This window comes from Ctenopharyngodon idella, chromosome 19 (genome assembly GCF_019924925.1).
Source record: "Ctenopharyngodon idella isolate HZGC_01 chromosome 19, HZGC01, whole genome shotgun sequence".
Lineage (NCBI taxonomy): Eukaryota > Metazoa > Chordata > Actinopteri > Cypriniformes > Xenocyprididae > Ctenopharyngodon > Ctenopharyngodon idella.
Window position 1 is genome coordinate 13566028 of NC_067238.1, and position 18417 is coordinate 13584444.

The 18417-nt window shown below is 38.0% G+C and overlaps 1 protein-coding gene across 3 annotated transcripts in view; it reads left to right on the forward strand.

The window, feature by feature from the left end:
- Window positions 1–2155: 2155 nt before the first annotated feature.
- The window catches only part of pvrl2l (PVR cell adhesion molecule related 2 like), a 176342-nt gene continuing 160080 nt past the window's right edge, over window positions 2156–18417 (forward strand). Inside the window, exon 1 of one of the 3 annotated variants that reach the window (XM_051873020.1) lies at window positions 2156–2258. Coding sequence is in view for 2 of the 3 variants with exons in the window: in XM_051873018.1 (XP_051728978.1) it covers window positions 3960–4023 (64 nt within the window). In the remaining variant the exon portion in view is untranslated. Of the gene's footprint in view, window positions 2259–3587; window positions 4024–18417 lie in introns of those variants that run through there. The other 2 variants (XM_051873018.1, XM_051873019.1) reach the window with 2 other exon arrangements.

Consider the following 18417-nt stretch of genomic DNA (forward strand, 5'->3'; position numbering starts at 1 on the left):
CGTGGGAAGCCACGCCATGATTTTCAAAAGTCTCCGTTTTGGTCTGTTTATACTGAAACGCAACCCCGGCGTTTTCAAACAAAAACGGGGTCTGTGGCGTTTACGAAAGTCTATGTTTTCGAGGTTCGAAAACGGCAGCGTAGTGTAAATGATAGGCGTAACCATAGCAAAACTTTTGCGTTTTAAAACAAAAACGCACTAGTGTAAACTGGGCCTCAGTAAACTGAACTCTTTCACTGTTTTGAGTTTATTTCTTTTAAATTAGGCAAACACAAGTTTAACTAAAACAGGGCTGGGATTTCTATTTCCCAGCATGCTTTGCCCATGGCACTCGAAAGGGAGAGTAAATGCTAAAATTAAGTGTTATATAATGTTTTGTGTGCAATATTAATGTTAAGTGGGAGATTTAGTAGTGATTAATATTTTGTTAAGCTAATTTAGAAGAGTTCTGTTAATGTGGGTTTTTGGAGAGTTACCATCATGGTGACAAGTGGTGAATACGGCTTGGTTTGAGAGCAAGTACAGGTTAAATGCTTTATATTGCTGCACTCATTCAGAAAGTGCTATACCATGCTATTGTTAACATGTTAGCAAGTTAGCATTTTCTGAATTAGCTTGTTATTGCTAGCTAGGTTTACATTAATAAAAATGTTTACATTGAGGTTACATGATAATTTTAAATGAATGAATTAGTGTACTCATTAAGTTAAGAACAATTAAAATGTATAAGTACAAAATAAAAATCTGCCAGTTGTGCTGCAACTAGACTTTTTTTTTGAGTTTTGCTAACTTATTTGGGTTTACAGTGCATGTTAGTTGTAGTGGGTGACTTACTATCCAACAAGGTACGGTATTAAACAAGCTACCAAACAAGCTAGGTAATGTTATAATCGCTAACATAGCAGACTCATGGAAAAATACATCGGTTGTCATCATTTTTGTTATGACTAATATGTATTAAAGAGAAAAGAATCACTTCATCCAATGTTTAATGTGAATAAAATTGCCTTGACAGCCTACTTACTGGAGTTTCACAACTACTGAAGATCTTTGTTCTCTTCCACTGGACTTGTGTGTGTGGGTGAGGTAAAGGGGGAATGCAGGCAGTGGACCAAAGCACTGTGAGGCAAGGGAGGGGAGACTCAAAATGTTTCTAAAATTAAAACGTTTTTTTTTTTTTTTTTTTTTGTTGCCCCGTTTGCATTTGTATTGTTTTACTACTCACAGAAATATGTTAAGTATATATCATTATATTATTAATTTTTTTTGGGGGGGGGGGGGGGTGACAACCCTCTGATGGGGTAGGTCCTGACCCCCCTGCGAACTCCTTGATTTCCACCTATCACAATTAACAAATATTATTACTTCAAACAAAACATTAACCAATATAATCACTTTGCCAATACACTGTGGGAATTTCCCCACCAACGCTTGAAAATAACTAATGGGATGTTGCTTTAGTCACCACCATCTTGGAAATAATGCTTCACACCAGCTATGCTTACATACACCCAAATAATCTGTTTAGAATTGGATTGATGGCTCAATCGGACTGAAAAGCCTTTATGTAAACACCTCATTCAATCCGACTGAACTCAATATGCATGAAATTTTGATTGAATTTAAAAATAATCATGTAAAAGCATGAATCCAAATATTTTCTCACTCAGATTCAAAAATACTTTGTGAACCTGTGCAGTGTTGTGATGTGTATGATTACATACTTGTTATGTCTTACAAATGTGTGTATGTTTATTTTCTGTAAGTCTCAAGTATTATGAACTGGTCAGTGTAGGAGACTGAATATTTACTAAATAGCTCTAATGATGTTAAGCCAAAAACAATGCTTGCGGTAGCTCCGGTGACACAATTTCAGTTCTCTGGTTCTGAACATGATGGGCACTGCATGTACGCTGGAATTGTTTGGAATACCTGTAATACACATGTAAACATATACATGAATCAGATTCTAAAATTGGATTAGATTCATTCTGATTTATGAAAATTAGTGCATATAAACATACTTACTGAAGTCCAGATGCAGAGGTTATTTTCAAGTGGAAGATGGGAGAATTCCAAGTTCTGAGTTGTCTGGAATGCAGCATTAGTTCCAGCTCTAATCAAACACCTGCAAGAGCTAATCAAGGTCTATGGGTTTACGTGCGAAATTACAGCAGGTGTGATGGAACTGAAGAATTTAGAAGAACTCCAGATGCAGGTAGAAACTGAGCACTGCAGATAGCCTATATGTGTCTTTGGTAATGGACTTTCTTTTTAAATTATTCTTGCTTTATAAATCTTTAAAAAAAAAAAACATCTTAGGTCATCTTTTAGTCCATGTCCATTATCCATGATGTCACCTATATGCTAATACTTTCCTAGCAATATACAAAATTAACATTTAGGCTAGCAGATATGATCACTTTCATTTTCATATACATTTAAAATGTACAATCTCGCTCTTCTGGGAAAATGGGCCAAACATTTTGATGACTCATGTTGTACTACACAGATTTTTATCGAATTAAATGTCTCTGAAATGAGTAGGCTACAACAGGAAACCAAAAATAACAGAAAACTGTGCTTTTCAATGATTTCTTGGGGGTATTTAAAGTATTCAAAGTGCACACGGCCTATGCAACCTTCAAACTTCGCAGCTTTTTAAGCTTTTTAAGCTGTCAGGCAAGACTTTGTCAGCCAACATCAAAGTTTGCCTTGTCGAACTTCTAGTCAAAACTTTAAACGTAAACGCAAGCAAACGCTTATGCATAATCGAGGTGACGCTGTATTCATTTGACAGAAATCTCCCGCGCTCTGCATGCTAATGACTGTGAGCGCGTAATTGCACATATCAGTCAATAGATGGCAGAGCGAGGTCACTGATTAGTATGCAGGCCATTCCCAGAGGAGCAGAGCACTGAATTCATCAATCCTGTCCTTCATTCTTCCTTATTTGAATAAATCTCATTGTTTTGACAGTCAATCAACGGTAGTTATGAGCGTTCGTGTATCTATGAATAAAGTCCAGCAATAGGCCGACGCAGTTAAAATATATTAACTTCAGACTCAGAAAACGACTAGAACATGCAAAAAAGCCAAGTCGTTTGAGTTATATTGTCTGACAATTTTGCCAGTGTGGGAAATTAACTTTTTTATTATTGAATTTAATAGTCGCCCCGTGGAATTGATTTTCAAAAGCATTTATTTTCATCATTCACCGTTTATGAGGGCATATTTTGAACAACATAAAGCAGCGTGTCGTTTATTTGTCACTTAATATGAACTGAAATACATTTTCAACTGAAACAATGATGGCAGGAAACGCTCTGTTAGAATGTTTTACATAATCAATGGTTCTTTGTTAGAATGTACAGTTGTTTACTGTCACAACGAGACTTTAATATCTAATTAGATTTACTATTTCGAATCAAAATTGTGCTATAGAATGATATACATTCATACAACGTCAAAAGTTAGGTAAAAACCCGAGGAATTTATTTACCACAGGGGGGATTTTTGTCTAAACCTCCGGTTAATTTCCAATCCTGATTACAATCTCAAACAAGTTCTCTTAACGCGGAAACCCAGAATCTCTGGATTACACGCGGTAATGTTGTATCGCTGGATCCCAATCCACAAGTTCTAAACTTCAATGCCCTTCCATTCCCACTATGACGCGACGATGACATCACGACCAATTCCATCTGTAGCGCTCTCAAGCTCGCGACCGAACAGAACAAGTGAGCTAGTCGCGTCAGGCAGAAGGACTCAACGGCACTCGGCACAATAGCATACCTGTACACACTCCGGGCTTTACTAGCAGTTGGAGCGGACTGTAAGACTGAGATTCCGACCTGACGAGCCTCTCAACACACCGCCTCCGGTTCCCTTCGCAAAGTGAAAGAGATTTTATGCTAAAGTTTTCAGGATTTGTTTAACCTCCCGCGGACAAGAGCGGAATGAGCGACTTTACGATGATAAACTGTTGCCTGATCCTTGGCGCGTGCCTTCTGTCCAGCCAAGGTAATGTGACTCAGTAACTTGTGGGTTAATCTTTTTACTGCTCGCCCTGTCTCTCTGGTTATTTTGAAACTGTACCTAGATGTAATTTGCAAGATGTTTACCTCTAGTGAGCGCTTAACATGAAGTCGCCCGTCCCAAGTGTATTGATACGCAAGTTGCACGCATGTGTTACGCTTGCGCGCGCTGATTTCTGCAGCTTACCTGCTTATCTGGGTTATCCTGGTCAACTTAATAAGAGCCACTGACCGGAGCCCGTATCCCTTGTCTCGTACGCCATGTTACGCAAGGTGTGGCCTGTTGTGCTCGTTTTTTTTTTCCTTAGTCTGGAAGACAGCAGGTGTAATTGCTTAATCACATACTTTACAGTTTGAAACTTTTATATCTATTACATCTTTTATTATAACGTACATTGGAGGCAAGAAATGCAACAGGGTTTAGTTGTTAACACTTAAAGGTTTATGACAGGTCTATGTAGCAGACTGTAACTCTATAAAATGCAATGATGTGTGAATTTTATGCAAGTCTTCTGCTATTTTGAGATACCACTGCTATAAAATTGCATTTTAAGTTACTGTTCCCCTTGTTTGCCACACTAGTCTTGCTAGTGGTGATGGTCCTAGACATTTCTTTCCTGGTGGTTTGAACATCACAGTGATTTGATGGCGTCTCAGAGGGGCTGGTTTCCTCTGATAAGGAGAGACATGTCTGCAGTTCTGTCTAAACCATGGCTACACTGCAGGACTGAAGCTCTGCACATATTTAAAGACTCAAGTTTCTTGTTTTGTGTTGTGTTGTCAATGTAGTGTGCACTTTACACAACTAACTGCAGGTGCGTCAACTACAAGATTACTGTTTTTCACAACTGTAGCTGTGATTCCAAAAGTGGTCAACAAACTGCATGCAGGAGGGTCGTTGTTTTTAATGTTTTGCACAAATAAAATTAAAAAAATAAAAGGGAAAAATAAAGAATAAAAGCCGTTCACATAACTATAACGATGACACGTCCTCACTAACAGGCGATTAACATTCAGATTATTATAAGCGCACGTTGCAGCTTTGTCGAATGCCACTGTAAATGCTCAAGCTCTTTAATGTCTGATGCATTCTGATTGGCTGTCAATGATTTTATTGTCCATCAGCTGAAAAAAAAAATCACTCTGAAAGTGATTCCAACGATATAATTTCTCTGTGGTGTTATCGTTGTAGCTGTGGATATCACTATTCTCTTTAGAATTATAATGGTTATTAAAACGTTATAGTTATACTTGATATGAACGGCACTTAAATGCCAAAAAACATGGAGCAATATTTAGACTCCAGCTTCCTAATGCATTCTTTAGTGTGCACTCTCTCGCTGTTTCATTGCTGCTCCCCTGCTTGCTGGGACAGTGTGCACATCTGTCAACTGGTTGGTCAGGTTTCAAACCAGTTTCAAACCAGTGTGCACGCATTTAGAGTTAACTATGATCCACAGTATTTTATCGCATACTAGTCCCATACAACATTAGCTTCAGTCTTGTAGTGTCTGTTTGGCTTTTCGGGTGCATTGGTAGGGCTGGGAAACTTGACAAGATACTTGCAACTGGTGCTTGTAAATGAATCCCGATTCATTTAAGCGTTCCCTGTGCACATATTTCACAAGAAATAAGACGGGCATCTTGGCCGTTGGATAAATGAGTTTTGGATGGATGAATCGTGGCACCACAATTAGTCATGCCAAGATTTCAGTGCCGCTCAACTTGCGTGGGCACACTCTGGGGTTCGCCTCTATTAATTTCTTCGTGGGATAAGGCATTTTAGACCTCAGGATGAGCGGAGGGTTATTACCATGCGTGCAAGACTTTTGGTAGCCCATTAATCTTGTTGGTACGTGTCAAAGGTTTATGTATTAGTTCTCAGAGGGGATCTTCAGGGGTGAGGTGAAGGTTCCTCGCAGTTGTCATGGAGACTCCTTTTCATTGGGGATCTGATGGCATCCATCTTGTTTTAGAGTCTTTGAGGGGAGTTTAAAACATTATTGCTGAGTGTTTAATTCAGTTTGGGATCAGGGAAGCACGACAAATGGAAGTAGATACTTTCCTTATTGGCTCCCTTTGGTCTTCCGTTACTGTCAGAAGCAACAAATGTCAGAGTGGCGTCAAAGAGCAACTCCCTCACAAAGGCGTGATCATTTCTTAGTATTCCTTTTTTCTTCCTGCCGAACAGTATGCTTCTATGCCAACAGGTTTCCAAGAACAAAAGACCTCAGTGTCTGCATTGTCCAAAAGAGAGTGTAGAATGAAACTAACACCTTTACAAGAATCCTTTCTCTGTCTTCCTTTCTGATACTCGCCCACACCCACGTTTGAGCATGCAAGGGACTAAAATTGCTAGCCTTTGAATGAGTGCCCTTTCCCCACACCCCTCCTTCTTTTTTCTCCCAGTGTGCATTCAGAGCTCCGTCTCAAGCCTTTGTTCTGTTGGCTTTAGTGATTGGTCGCCTCTAAGACCCTCTGTCCCTTCTTCTTCCATTGTTTATGAGTGTGGAGTAAAGCTCAGGAGAGCATTTTTCTCAGAGTGTGTTGACAAAGTTTCCCTGTCTGTCCTCAATTTACCTTGGTCTCACATGGTTTACACATTTTTGTAGCCCCACTATCTAGGTTACATATTTTGTAATGTAGATTATGTATTTGAAATGAGTGAGAAGTTCCAGATCATATCATACAAAACATGAAAATTGTTTGATAGCTGCAATCTTGCTCGCTGGACCCGAAAATATGCTGCAGTCGTAAATGGGGAATCAGATGTTGCCGCATAACAGATGGAAAATCTGTTCTGTGTCTCTGTCCGTCTACCGATTTATCTGTTTGTCTCACGGCATGTTAGAGATACTCTCAGTCTCCCTGTCTCTTTGACTCTCCCGCCTCGCTCCCTCTTTTTTTTTTTTTTTTTTCCCTTGTTGTCCTCCTCTGCCTCTCAGCACTGAGGTGGTCATACGGTGCCGTTAGTGAAGGCCGGAGGACTCCTGGAGGCCAGCCATGCTGTCTTATCACCCACCACTGTGGCTGATAAAATGAAGGCTAAAGAGAGATTTTTGTGTGTGGGCTCTGAGATCAGCCTTTTCCGTAACCCTGGGCTCAATCAAAGGGTTTTTCCACCCTCTTTAAAACTTTCAACGCCTTCATCTCTATCAATCCTTTAAGCAAAGAGCGACAGCTATCTCACTGCTGTGCTGCATTGATATACCTCAAACATTTTGATTAGGGTTTCGTTTTAAATTTCTAACTTAAAGGGATAGTTCACCCAAAAATGAAAATTGTCATCAATTACTCACTCTCATGTCGTTCCAAACCCATAAGACTTTCATTCATCTTCAAAACCCAAATGAAGATATTTTTAATGAAATCTGAAAGACTTCTGTCCCTCCACTGAATGTCTATTCACCCAGAACTCTGATGCTTCAAAACGTTCATAAAGAGATAGTTAACCAAATCCATATGAATTGAGCAGTTTAATCCAAGCCGTAATGGGTCTTATGGGTTTGGAGTGTCATGAGAGTGAGTAATTAATAACAGAATTTTAATTTTTTCGGTGAACTATCCCTTTAAGTATTAAAATTAGTTTTATAGGTTTCAGCTTATTGTATCCTAACCCAATGGGATATGTTTACAGCTAGAAATTATTGGTTAGAATGTAGTGTTAAGTGTGCTATCTAGTTTTGCATTTTATAAACCATGTAAATATTGTGAAGTTTTACTTAAGTTAGTTAAACATTAAGATTAAAGTGCTTATTGACTTCTTTAAAATGTGAATGACAACTGATGTTTGTGTCTTTTTCTCATAGCCTATCTATTTGCATACTGATTGTGGTTTTTCTTTCTCACATCTTTTTAACCATATAGTTGCCTTTACATATTGATATGTTGATTTTCATATATGCTTAACAGAAACCAAAACATGGAGTGCAATTGTGGCTAGGGTTGTCACAGTACCAAGGTTTCAGTAGTCTGTACCAAAACCAGTAAAATTTTATGGTTCTTGGTACCAGAGCAAAAAAGTACATTAAAAAAAAATTGTCACATTTTTGTCTTGTTAATCATCACGGTCAGTCATCACAGTTTCAGATTCAATTGCACATTTAAATATGGTTGTCAATCCAGAAACTTTGCAGTGTTCTTAGCAGCATGAAAAACTAAACTTCTATTCAGATTGTGATTGGTAAACAGAAAGCAAGAGAAGAGCCTCCCTTTATAATCACTAAGGCTGTCAATCTCTAAAGCACAAGCTCACTGAATTCTGCACTCCCGTTATAATTTAAAAAAACTGCCTTAATTGAACAATGAATCTCTTATTTACATTAGCCATGTTTCCATCCACCTATTTTTATGCACATTTTGGGATATCACATAATAGTCAGATACATTTTTTTTTATCCGATAAGAAAACATGCTCATACACTATGATGGAAACGCATTTACTGAATAAAATTCCTTAATGTGCATCAAAAAAAATAATGTGACTTTGCACGATGGGAAGGCATAACTGAACTAACCAGTGAACCAATCTTTTTGCACCGCATCTAAAATGCTGTTTTGGTTGTTCTGAAATGCCTGAGCAAAGTCTGTCGTCAAAGTGGTTTGATGTAATTACCTTCCAGAACTGTCCCGGCTGATGTTGAACACAAGAAAATCTTGTGCATTTTCATCAGTTAAGCGGATTCTGACTAGCACCTCTGATAGGCCATTGCATTCACGTGCTCAACAGATATGAGTGTAATTGGCTACAATGCTGAATGCTTGTAAAAACACGCTGCAAATAGCATTTGAAATCAGTCTATGAGCGGGTACACGGTACTCTGTACTATCGGTACTACAGAAATGCTGGTATAATCAATTTTTAGGACACATAGATCTGGTGTGTTTGACAACCCTAGTTTTATTTGCACAGAACCAAAGCCTAAAACCTAAACTTCAAACATTAACACTTTTTGATTGTTGCTGTGCAAGTGAAAAATTTTCCTCAAGGAAAATGCAAATCTAGTTCTTTGCAGCTTAATGTGTCTTAAAATGTATGTTAGCTGTCCTTTCATCTGTCAGATGTATTGGTGGTGGATTAAGCTCATGAAGCACATAAATGTTGCTCTTTCATAGCTCAAAAGACTTAATGGAGTTCTCATTTATATTGCATGCAAGTAGGAACATCTCATTTCTGTTTGTTTTTATTGCTCATTGGAGTTCTAGAAGAAACATTTAAATAATTGAGTGTAGAGCTGTAAAATTAATGTGGATAGCATAGACTACCAAAGGTAATTTGATCTTGGAAGAAATATGAGTGCATATTGAAATCTCTGACTCTTATTAGCTTAACATGTCCATACATGCACGTTAACTGACCCTTCATCCGTCTGATGCATCGGTGGTTGGCATTATGTGTTAACAGCCTTTGCCTGCGCTAGCGCAAACTACGCTGATTCATTGAGATTCTCTTGAGGGCGGAGCTGAAATTGCCTTAATTACTGGCTGATCTTCTTCAGAAGCTCTCTGCTTGATTGACTTTCTTAGCCCCACATCGTTAGCACGGCGCTTTTAATTGTACTGGAACACGTGCGTTCGTGTGTGTAGGACTTTATGTGCTTAATCTACCTTTTTAATAGAAACCACACTTTCACCTCAGCAGACCTCTGTAATTTACAGCCGTGTTAACCTCATTACCAACAATAAATTTGTGTCATTTAAAAAAAGAAGGCTTATAGGATCTCATTTTCTCATCTTCTGCTTTTTATCTGAGAGATGAATTTGAAGACCATGTCAGTTGCAATTTGCAATTAAACCTTGTTGAGTTCCGCTTGCGGAATGGTGATTTGGATCTTCACGATTCAGTTCGCAAGGAACTGAATTAGCACTGGAATATTTTTGATTAAGAGCTTTTTTTTTAAAGTCAGCAAGTGTGCTTGCAACCCATTTTACTTCCATAATGTGACATATTTCTGAATGAAGCAGTATTTAATGAGAGAAAAAGTGGGAATTGATTGGATTGTGCAAGTTGTCACAATTTGATGAAAGATTATGAAGATGAACATGTCGTCTTCAGAATAACATGCACTGATGAACTGTAGACGGTGAGATCATGAGCATGTATTGAGAAAGTAAAGCGTGTCAATTTTGATTTTATTTAATGGCAACTTGAAAAGAGGTAGAGAAACGACCATATTAGCAATTTAGATGCATTTTTTTGCTCCGTTTTTAATATTTTGAGTCCCTTGGGTGATAACCAGGGTAATGGAGAATGACTTTCAAGTTCCAACCAGTGCTGTTATTCTAAGACCTTGGGAGTAAACAAAAGAAAATAAATAAGTTTTATTTCCTGTATGGTTTTTAAGTTTGGTTTGGTGAATTGAGATGACAGGCATGTCTCAAGCTGGAAACATAAACCCTGGAGAGAATTTTTGGAGTTGCTGCCATCCAAAGCTCTGAGTTGAAGGGTGAAAGGCTAATGCTTCTTGAAGATTCTGTGGACCTCCAGTCATGATGTAAGGGAAAATGACTTCCGTGGGGAATTTTCATAAATGTTTATTTGAGCGGCTGGCTGTGATGCCTTTGACTTTGCGTGTGTGTGTGTCTCTGTGTTTCTGCTTTTTAATTCCAGCTTACTTGGCGGTTTTGTAGCACTAGCAGTTTGTTCAGCTTTTTGTAGCAATGGAAATGGCTGAAAGAGGTTTTAGTAATGGAGCAGGAACAGACGGGCTTCTGAGGACTGTAGAATTGCAGTTTAAAGAATCACATTTGTCTGGATACTGAGAGTAGCATTGCAAGATATCCAACCATGGCAACACACTCTCCACAAGCACACAGGAGCATTTTTTACACAAACGCTTTGTCCACTTCCAGGCACACCTACGTCCTTGCAAATATAGAAAATATATAGGCTTATGTGCAAAAACATAGAGTAGATTTCTCAGAGGCTAACTTCCTGAGTTAGCCGAACAACAGCAGGAAAATGCTCCATATTTTTTACACAGGTTTTGTGAGAAAAACAGATGTATTTTGATTCAGATGGAATAGAAATCACAAAGAGTACATATGCAAAACACAACTTTATAGGGCTATAGTTGAGGTTTCTGCTAGAGAACGTCTCGGATGCCTCTCCTTAAGTAAAAGTCTCCATTTGTTCTCCATTTAATCTCATTTCTCATTTTCTGTCCTATGTGAGGGGTCTCGCAAAGATTGGCACACTCATTTTCCCTGCTTCTTCCATCCGATAGCTATCTGTCTGTCAGGCGAAACCTCATGGTGGGTTGAGTGTCAGGCGCATTGACACTGCACAGGTGGCTGCTCTCGGATCTGGAGAGTGGGCCTGACTTTCCGAAGCCCAGAAGTTTCCGAAGTTTGGCCGTACTGTCATAACCGAGGCTATTCTCAGGCACTCTTATACCCATTTCTCTCTCTCTCTCTCACTTTCTCATTCTCTCACTTTCTCACTCTGGTGAGTGTCAAATCCTGCACCATTTCCCAGAACAGTGATAGAAAGAAAGAGAGAAGAGCCAAAGGAAATTGACTGTAAGTCAGATGACAGAGGTTAAATACGGCTTCATTAGGAAGCGTGGTCCGAATCATAAGAAGTGTGTTGAACGTGAAAGCCCTTCTCAGGCTGGAGAAGAAATTATTTCTTGGAACGACGCTATTGAATTTGTGGTGAATATAGAAGGCGAAACTGAAATTCAAGAGACGGTTAGAAAGCAAAATTGTTACTTACAATTCATGCCATGTTCATAATTTAAAATATTGTTTGGCCTATACAGTTCATGATAATTATAATACATTAAATGTTTGATTTCAATGCTGTTTCATTTGCTTTTGGTTATTTTAGAGAAGATAATGACCATATCCTGTACAAAAGTTCATCTACATTCTCATATTTCATTTACCTGAAATAAGAGAAAAGCCCATCCTTGTGAAATATTGCCTGTAAGTGCACTTAATTGTATTGAATATGACTTGTAATGTAATATACTTTATATCTTAAAAATATGTTTTCTGCTTTCAGGTAATATAATATTAATGAAATAAAAGGCCTCTTAACTGTATTTATAGAGTACACTTTCATGATTGTTTCTTAACACATTTAAGTACACTTTTAAAAAATACACTTTGTAATGAATTTGTTAAAAGTTTCACTTTAAAGTACATTTTAAATCATGTTTTAATAATCTTTTGTCGTGTTTTAAAGAAGTACACTAATTTTGATGTGTTGACTAACTTTAACTGTAGGGTGTTATTCAATGTTACTTTTTAAATATAATATTTTTAATTTAATATTATTTTCGAAAGTACTAAATTACAATACATGACTTACAAATTTCACTAGAAATAACATAAAAAATTTAGTTTACCATAAATGTTTGTCTGTACAGTTGGCAGTACACGTAATTATGAAATTACACATGAATATGTATATAAGTCAGTATTATGTCAACATACACTCTAAAGTTCAGCTAATTGCATTCAATATACATTTAAACTATAATACAATTTAATTTAATTGCTATTAACATGCAATTAAGTGTCTGAAAACATAAAAGAATACACTTAAGTGCGAACTGAATGTAAAGTATATTATTTCTGTAATAATGACAGAAATATTTTTACCAGTATGCTAAAGGGTACAAGTATACTTTTTCACAAGTATGCTTTTTCACTAGGGTAGTCTCATGCAATATCCTTTCTGGAATTTTCCATAAACTGGTTTTGCTTCAGGAACCAGATTTTATATTGAGTCCTGAAGCAAAACCAGTTTATAGGGTAATCCCATACCATGTTATTATTTGACCAAGCTGTTCTTGGATTTCACGTGATTTTATATATACTGTCATTTATCTTTTCATCAGCTGTTAGCTTTCTGGTTAATCACATGACCAGGTTAAGGTGTACGTGGTAGTGCCCACTCAGAAATATGCAGTTTCACTTTCGCAATCATTTCTTCTGAATGTCAACATCCAAACATCCGTGTCCTGTTGAATCCTGCTTTGAACTCAGGAATTAACCTGACTCCTATCAAATATTACACAACTCAAAAACAAGCTCGTTATAAAATAACATCTCGACCTGACAGACGTTTCTTTTGAAGTGGTGTTATTTGAGTGGCGGCTCAGAAACTTGTATTGAACTGTAGACGTATAGTGTTATACCTGAAATGGGGTAAATTTGTTAGAAGCAGTCACTCTGATGAGTCACAATGCCGCAACGCATTAATCCACAAAACTAAGGTGCCATTTTAATGTCTTTTTCCCCCCAAATAAAGCTGATTTTTGCCACATTATCACACACATTTCCTGATAGCTGTACTTTAGAAGAGGATAATGAAGGGAGGTGGGATTTAGAGCTCTTGTGCTTTGGTGTTCTTGACTAGTTAAGCATAAGCACTGCCGTAGGCCATGTCACAATCATGACCTATTTAGACCTATTTTTGAAGTTATGATTACAGAGATGAAGTGTGTCCTGATTAGGCTGTCTATATTGTTTTGTTTTAAGCTCATTATGTTAAAATATTTTCTTGTAATAGTGAGTAATTGTAAATTGTAGGTCAACTATTTGTTGGTTGATTCTCCAAAAACGTAAGCGAGAATCACAACCAGCCTGACACCACACGACATTGGGCCCTATCATACACCTGGCGCAAAGTGTTTTTTTGCTAGTTTCAGCCCGACGCGTTATCATTTTCATGTCCTGTGCAACTTTGTTTAAATAGCAAATGCATTTGCGCCCATTTGTGCGCCCATGGGCGTGCTGGTCTGAAAACGAGGTTTGTTCAGGTGCATTGTTGGCGCGTTGCTATTTTGATGCAACTGAAATAGATTGCACCATTGAGGCCATTGCACCATTGCACCAAGTAGGTCTAAAGTCAATATTTTTTTTATTTAAAGAGCGTGTTAGTAATATGTGACTATAGGCGGGTGCACAATGTGCCTACACTCTGCTTGTTACACACACAGGGACGTGCAGCAGCACACAAACATGCCAAATATTAAAAATAAAAGGATTACAATGTAAATATTATTGTTGTGTGCATAAAGATTAAAATGCTTTGGTGGAATCCGGCTTGTCCCGTAGAAGGTCTGCTCTCGCGATTTAACCTCGCGCACAAGCAGATCCGTTTCCTCGCTAGAGAAGCATTCAGTTTTTCCGCTTGCAAATTCTGGCATGTAAATAGCAAATCCGCCATGGCTCGAGCTTTTAAAGGGAATGGGAGATGAGACTCTGATTGGTTTATTGCACAAAACACACCCATTTCTCATTAAGAGAATAGGGACAACCCTTTTAGACCATGCACCGGGTGCGCCGACCATTTTTCCCGCTGTTAAACTAGCAAAAGTGGATTCAGACACGCTCTAAGTGCACTTGTGCACTTGTAGACCGTGTGCTTAGACCGTTAAAATAGGGCCCATTATCTCAAGCAATGATGTGAGTTTGGGGGCGTGACTATCTGTTTTGTGCAACCAATAGAAGAAAAAGGGCTATTTAGGAAAACCTGTTTGAAACTGTATTTTATTTTGTAATTCAGTTTAGTCAGCCTTGAGATGGAGAAATTACACAAGCTCTAAGGTGTTTTTCTTTCTTAATGTTTCTAGACTAGTCATTGTGATTCATCTGTCTGTTATTACTAAAAATAGATGTTTTTGTAATCACCTGTCCATATAGGGACTTGATCTTGATCCAATGAATTTCTGATGCATATAAAGTCCTTTGTTTTTTTTTCTAGTTGAATGTTTCACTGTGAAATAAATTACATAACACAAGTCAAGTGGGCAACGAATGCGGTTTTATGTTTACTTTGATTCGAGTGTGTTAAGATGTGTTGTCGCATAAAAGCAACATTACATCTTTACATGTGTAAATAAAATGCCATAGCAGAGGCATCATAAACTTTGCCTTTGGAAAACCAGATGCATGCTGATTGTCACGACAATATGTGATAGTGTTTCTCTCACGATAGTGATTTCTTCATTTCCTCTGCTTTTGGCAGCTCTAAAAGTCTTAGTCAACATAAAACAGCATTTGCAGCCCGTTTGACTTTTATAAATGAGATATTCAATATGATAATGCAGGGTGGGAAAAACACATTTCATAATAAGTGGTTTCTATCTGACAAGTGTGACATATGACAAATGTGAATTGTACAAAAACGTATAATTATTAGGGGAAAAAAAGCATGAAGGTCCACCCCTAAACATATGGGGTGTAAGTAGATCATACGAATGAGATCATACAAATTCATTCATACAAATTAACCACCAATTTGCCAAAACGTAAAATAGTTACGAATTGCCATGTGATTGCCATTCACAATAACTTTAGTTAATATAGACAATATCTACTAAATGGTAAAATTTGTGCTATATATTCAGTGTCATGCTGCCTTTGCAATGAGTGTACGGTTTTCCGTATTGCTTGAAGACCAGCATCAAGAAGGCATTTTTCACATTCACTTGTCGCCATACTGCATTTTCCCTCAACATTGGTTCTGTGGCGACTCATAACTGAGTCCTTCACAGATGAGCCCAACAGAATCCTGTCAAAACTTGCTGAGTCTATGCAGGGGTCCTGAGTTGGCACGAGAGACGGGCCGGTCATGTGGGCGTCCTTGGCGTGCCAGGGAGCTGAGGTAGCCTGGTGCCCTTCCAGATGCCCAGCAATTGCAGGAACGAAGGAGACCAAGCCAAGACTCGCTATGCTCAGCCTCATGTCTGATGGGATGAGTCACGCTCGTACAGCACAGAGGGGCCGTAACTAGGTGTTTGTGTGTGAGAGTGTTTGTGGGAGGTAGATGTATCAGAATCACTGCTTTTAAAATACCTGCAGTAATGAGGATGCTTGCGTTCAGCCAACACTATGTATGGAAAGTGCAGCTTTATACTGGTTAATATCAGAGTAGTGGTTGACCAATATGGGTTTTTGAGCGACCTGTGCTGATCTCTTGAAAGCATAGAGATTAATCTATTGAATGATAGAAGTCACTTTTAATAGCCTCTTTCATACTTGTTATATTGCAGGTAAATTCTGAATTACCTTTTGCGGTAAATGTACCACATGTTAATTTCACATGCATCAGCTTTCAGTCTTTTATAAAAAGATTTTAATTAAAGGATTAGTTCACCTCAGAATTAAAATTTGCTGATAATTTACTCACCCCCATGTCATCCAAGATGTTTATGCCTTTCTTCTGTCGAAAAGAAATTAAGGTTTTTGAGTGAAAACATTCCAGGATTTTTCTCCATATAGTGGACTTCAGCAAGAATCAACGGGTCCAAATTGCAGTTTCAATGCAGCTTCAAAGGGCTCTACACGATCCCAGGCGGGGAATAAGGGTCATATCTAGCGAAATGATTGGTCATTTTCTAAAAAAATAAAAATGTATATACTTTTTAACCACATATTCTCGTCTTGCACTAACTCTGCGATGCGCCGCGCATTACGTAATCGCGTTGGAAAGGTCATGCGTGACATCGGCGGAAGTACCGCGGTAGAGTGAAAAACTCTCGCATTATCTCCTCCAGCTTCAAAATTGTTTTACCTATTTTTGGAAAGGGCGTTTGACTTAGTCTTTGCATGTTCGCTTTGTAGACACTGGATCTGTACTTTTGCCTACGTCACGCGTGGCCGATCCAACGTGATTACGTAATGCATGGCGCATCGCAGAGCTAGTGCAAGACGAGCATTTGTGGTTAAATAGTATATAAATTTTAATTATTTTTTTGAGCAATCATTTCGCTAGACAAGACCCTTATTCCTCGGCTGGGATTGTGTAGAGCCCTTTAAAGCTGCACTGAAACTGCAATCTGGAGAAAAATCCTGGAATGTTTTCCTAAAAGACCTTAATTTCTTTTCTTTTCAACTGAAGAAAGAAAGACATGAACATCTTGGATGACATGGGGTTGAGTAAATTATCAGGAATTTTTAACTCTGAAGTGAACTAATCCTTTAAGAAACACAGTAAATTCATGTTTTATTGGTTTACTTGCTTATTTATTGGCTTGCTTGGTTTAATTTTGCATTTTCTTGTTGATTAAAATTAGATGCCTTTTCAGTAAAATGAAAACTAAAACATTAATAAATATGACTTGATGAAATACTGACTTAATTTTCAAGGATATTTTCTGCAAAAACACAAAAAACAGTGTGTGGTTGGTAAGAGCACCCTTATTGTACATGCTCAAAAATGTTTATACTTTCATTGTTTTTTTTTTTTTTTGTCTCAGACAGGACTTCACAATTCAGCAACTTTGTAGCTTTGCAACTTCTGTATTTCAACTACACATTGTATCCACACACAACCTCTAAACTGAAAAATTCAACTATGTATGAAAGCAACTATTGAATACCTTTTGGTATAGAAGAGACGCTTGTCGCAATCCGGTCAATTCTCCATACATTTCTTGTTGCATATCCTGTTGCACTCCAATTACAGAAGTAAATGGGCTACGGAGGTCATTTCATGTTGACTCTAATAATCTAAAGATGGCAGTTATGTGTGATTTTAATTTGACTGAGTATCTCTTGTCTCTTTCTGTTTGTCAGGAGCTCTTGTAAGGTTTTTCCTCTAGAGTGTTTATTTCTGAGTGTCGGTCTTCTCATTTCTGAGTGTTAATGCGTTTTGTAATCAGTCTGATTGCTCTGTGTGTGTGTGTGTGTGTGTGTGTGTGTGTGTGTGTGTGGGAACGTGGTGATGCTCTCGGCTCAATACAGGTTACCCCCTTTCAGTCACGCATTCCATTACCATATATGGGCAGCAGAGCAAGACGAAGCAATTACTGTCGACCACAGTGTTCTCTCATCGGATCCTCCTCTTCTCGCTCTTCCCGCTCCCTTTTATCTATCGCTCTCCCCTTTTCCTTTTTTCTCAGTCTCCATTGTTTCTCCTTTCTTCTTTTGTGTGTTCTTCTATCTTTCGTCTTTCTCCTTCACTGTCTACACCCACATCAATCCCTTCACTTTGTTCCTTCCCTCTTAATTTCCTTCTTTCAGTCGTTTACTGCATTCCAATTTGCATACTTACATTATACACTTAAAGGGATAGCTCACCCAAAGAAATTGTGTCGTCATTTATTGTATGATTTCTTTCTTCTGTGGAACATAAAAGAATATATTTTGAGAAATGTCTCTGTTTACATACAGTGAAAGTCAATGGGGTCCAATGTTGTTTGGACTGCAGGCTTCTTCAGAATATCTTCTTAGTCATACAGGTTTGGAACGACATGAAGGTGAATAAATTATGACAGAACTTTTTTTTGGATGAACTATCCCTTGAATGTTTGTACTAGGGATATACAAAATGAGATTAATAACAAATGCATGCATGTTAATTAAAGCACCACTGCTAAAAATTTCAAAACTAAAGTACTACAATACTAAACTACTGCAA